The following is a 4,336-nucleotide window of genomic DNA, read 5'->3' on the forward strand; positions in this document are numbered from 1 at the left end:
TAAACCACTCTACATCGCTCCTTTATCCACTCTACATCGCCCCTTTATCCACTCTACATCACCCCTTAACCCACTCTACATCGCCCCTTTGTCCACTCTACATCGCTTCTTTATCCACTCTACATCGCCCCTTTATCCACTCTACATCGCCCCTTAAGGAGTTGGAATCTTCTGTGATTTTGGGGGAAACTTTGAGAAACGTGTTTTCTCGGGTTTATCACAGAAAGGAAATTTTTCCGATGTCACTGGGGGGTGTATTGAAGGCCAAAAGTGCGGAATTAAAGCGGCAACATCGCGAGGCGAAAGGCGGCCACACAGGCGCGCTGGATAGACGAACAAGGTACCAATGGAGAGCTCACAAGAAGTGCAGCTGAGCAGTCAAATCGATGAGGACGGAGACCTCATGGTTATTGACGTGGACGTCCCCGATGGGATGGACATCGATGCTCCGCTTGCCACCGTGGGGCGCCGAGAGTGTCGGCAACCCGAAAGGCGGCATGAATCCAGAAAACCGGTACAAAGCGGTGTTCAGGGCCCTAAAGGTAAACCCACAAATTCGAAGGGGGCCGGCCGTGGCGGCGAAAGCCGGCCAATCCCGCAGGCAAGCCGGAAACGACACCAGCCCGGAACCACTCCGGCTGTGAAGGGCGCTGGAAACAAAGCACGGAACGGCGGTCCCCAGGGCCAAAAGGGTAACAACCGGAAGGCCAAAAAGACAGGAAACACGGCTCAAACGCCGCCTGTCGTGGTTTGCAACGCCGGGCCGAGTTCCTCGGAACGCGCACCCGTGTGTGTGCAGACACTGTCTACCCTGCAGCCACCGGCAGGGGAGGTTGTCGGAAACGGTGGCTGCCGCTCTCCGACCGTGTATTCCATATCGTCGGATGACTTTATGGACGTGGACGAAGAGGAACCTGAGCAAGTCGGGCCTGTGAGAGAATCAAACAACAGTATAGCACCGGGCACCGCCAGTGAGGTGGCGCTCACTGAGACGGCTGCGTTGCCGAGGGCACCCGAAGGGCACGCCCCGCAGGCTGAACGGGCCGGGAACACGCCACAAATGCCGCCGAACTACGCTAGGCTGAATGCCAAGTTACAGTTCCTGCACTGTGTCATGCGTCAGATCGATGGACCATGGTGTCATTGGGTACCGGACGTCTACAAGGCAGTAGTGACGAAGTATCAGAGGATGCCACGAGGAGGATGGAAAGTCCTCGCGGAATATGCCAACGAGCATTTCGAATTCCACAAGACCCACAAGGAGGTGGAGCAGATGGCAAGACAGGTAGTCGCCAAAGCAGCGCGGAGCCAACCGACGGACGTTGGAGAAATAGCATCGCTGCACGACGTCGACTCATACAACGCCCTGCAGGAGGATTTCGACCGGATCATGGCACAGAGGTTGAGGGAGCCTGACCTACTACCGAAGAACAAGAAACCAAAGTCCGCCGCACAGTACAGGCCGATCACTTGCATGTCCAACCTATACAAGCTAACTACCCGTTGTGCCACGGAGACGCTTAAGCGAGAAGTCGATGGCAGGGGACTACGGTCCGAGAACCAGATGGGCACGAGGAGCAACGTACAGGGTGCAAAGGAGCACGCGTTAGCGAACATCGCGCTCAACGAGAAGCACAAGGGGAAGTTACTTGCAACGTGGGTCGACGTCATGAAGGCGTACGACTCAATCGACCACGCGTACCTGGCAAGGGTTATCGACAACCTTAACCTACCAGGGTGGTTATCAAACTTCATCAAGCAGACGATCAAGAGGTGGAATATAGAGATACGGTGGAACAAGAACACAATCATGCACAAGAAAGTGGAGAGGGGCATTCTCCAAGGCGACAGCCTATCGCCCCTTCTCTTCGTGCTGTGCTTGGACCCGCTGAGCAGGCACCTGACTCGCATCTTCCCCAAGGTGGAGTTAAGCGTGACCGGCGGCAGGATATTCGCCACAAACCACTTTCTCTATATTGACGACCTCAAGTTCTTCGCCCACGAGGAAAGTACGATGAGAGGAATGGGCCGAGAAGTGGAGAAGTTCTTCAACGACATAGGACTCAGGATCAACCGCGACAAGTCGGCAACCAACACGGAGGCGTGCGCCAGCATCGCCAAGCAGATGGAAGGCCCGGAAACGTACAAGTACTTGGGAGTCACAGAGACTTCAAACTCACTGACAAGCGACGGAATGTTCGACATAATACTACAGGAGATATGCAGGAGAACGGAGCTACTGGCTGCGTCAAAGCTGTCGGGGAAAAACCTCTCGATGGCCATCAACCAGTACGCCCTCAGCGTCATCAACTACTACATCGGCGTGATCCCTATGGACATCACGCATTTCGACAAGATCGACCTGGCAGTACGGAGAATAATTAACGCGAAGCACGGACACAAGAAGTGGGCGAACACACAGAGGCTCTACCTCCCCCGGAAAGAGATGGGGAGAGGGCTCCACAGCATGGTATTTAGAGCGGAAGCCATGCTGCTACGACTGTGGTTGACGCTTTCAGCAGACGAGGTGACGTCAACCAGGAGAGCTGCGATCATGCAGCATTTTCGCGACACATACGCGCACATATCTCACATCAAGATGCACCTGGAAGGAAGATATGGAATGGAATTCGGAATGGAGGACACTACGGACAAGAGCCTCAGGGACCTCAGGGTGGCCCAAAACAAATGGCTGTACAACAGAATGCACGTAAAATCAACTCATAAGGTTCTGTATGCCAAGCGTGAGGACCCCAAGCTGGACATTGAGGCGTCGTCCTTGTACCTGACGTGTGGAATACTCACTCCGGAAGAAGAAGCGAACGTAGCGGAAGTCCAGGATAGGAATCTGCAATGGATGTCTTCGTCCAAGAAATGCACAAGATGCAACAACGGCAAGAACGTGGATCACCTCGCGACGAAGTGCCAGAAACTACTACACCTAGAATATACGAAGAGGCACAACGAGGTAGCAAAACGGGTCCACTCAGTACTCGGGAGGCAAATAGGACTACCCAAGGAGAAGATAGACGCCCACAAGATCGAGAGTGAAGTACATGGAAAATACGGATGGATCGCGTACGACAAGACGGTCAAGACTCAGAAGACTAAGGAATACAACAGGCCAGACATCATCCTGGCGGATCGGCGGAGGAACACCATAACCATCGTGGAGATAGGAATCACCAATCAAGACAACCTAGTGGATACGGAGAAGTTCAAGAAGCAGAAGTATGAAGACCTTATTGAGGACCTCAAGGCGCGACAGTTTAACCAGCACACCAAGATCAGGGTTATCCCCTACGTTATGACGTGGGAGGGAATAGTGACAAAGGAGCACAGCAAGTACAGACGGGACCTGGGCATATCGGATCGCATGGAAGCCCACATACAAAGGGTAGTGATCCAAGAAACACATAAAATAGTGATGAGGGATATGAAGCCGAAAGAAGACTACGATTCCGTAGAAGACCCTCAAGCCCAAACTGGATGGATGCCCGCATGGATGGCACCAGTGACGTCCGGCAATGGACCGGCGTGGATCCCGCAACCGGTTTCAGCGTGAGGCGTTAGCCCCGCAAACACGAAAACCGGCCCTAGGCACGTAGCCACATAGCACACTATAAGATGAGATAACTTAATTTAACGTAGTTATATCAATCAAGCACATATATCTAGAGGGAAACTCAATGGAGAATATTACCTACAGAAGCTTGGTGAAGGTTTAAAGGATGCAATACATAAGCAGTTTAAGAAGGTGGTAGTTGGAGAAGAGGAAGAAGATATAGATCTTAAAACACTTAACAAGGATTATTACAACGAAACTGTGAAAGATGCCGAAGTAGCACACGACAAACTTAGAGGCATGATTCAAGCTTTTAAAGGGCCAGTTGAAAAAGACGGTTTCACTGGTAATGCAGCATCAGCAAGATTTGTCGCTAAGGATATGCCGGGTTACCGAACAGGCACAATAGGCACGCCAAAAGGTAAAAAAGATGAGTACGACATCGCCTTAAACAATGTTGACACCGCGCTTAAAGCATTCGAGACTGAAGGCTGTGTCGATCATATTGAAGGCGAAGAAGCCGACATTCAACAAAAGAAAGATGAACTTGGTGGCTTCGTCACCGAAATCACTAACGAACTAAATGACATTGGAGTTTTAATTGACAGCACCTCAGGTGTGGTAGTGAACAGACAGATGATGTCTGCAGATCCACAAGGCCTCAAGCAGAAGTTCATTGACTTGAGAAGTAAAATCGGCAGAACCATCGGTGTTGAAACAGTCAGGATAGGCACTCTTCAGAAAATTCATGACGATATGACTACTTTAAGA

The 4,336-nt window shown here is 51.6% G+C and overlaps 2 protein-coding genes across 2 annotated transcripts; both read left to right on the forward strand.

Moving 5' to 3' along the window:
• Positions 1-346: 346 nt before the first annotated feature.
• Positions 347-3,565, forward strand: BBBOND_0005650 (hypothetical protein, conserved; the record flags this gene model as incomplete). Its single annotated transcript, XM_012915391.1, has 1 exon — positions 347-3,565. The coding sequence occupies one exon, from the start codon at positions 347-349 to the stop codon at positions 3,563-3,565; it is 3,219 nt and encodes a 1,072-aa protein (XP_012770845.1).
• Positions 3,566-3,865: 300 nt separating this feature from the next.
• Positions 3,866-4,336, forward strand: BBBOND_0005660 (hypothetical protein, conserved; the record flags this gene model as incomplete). The annotated part of the gene is made up of 1 exon (XM_012915392.1): positions 3,866-4,336. A coding segment is annotated over one exon (471 nt), but the record flags the coding sequence as incomplete, so codon positions are not given.

Source organism: Babesia bigemina, scaffold Bbigscaff_76595 (genome assembly GCF_000981445.1).
Source record: "Babesia bigemina genome assembly Bbig001, scaffold Bbigscaff_76595".
Lineage (NCBI taxonomy): Eukaryota > Apicomplexa > Aconoidasida > Piroplasmida > Babesiidae > Babesia > Babesia bigemina.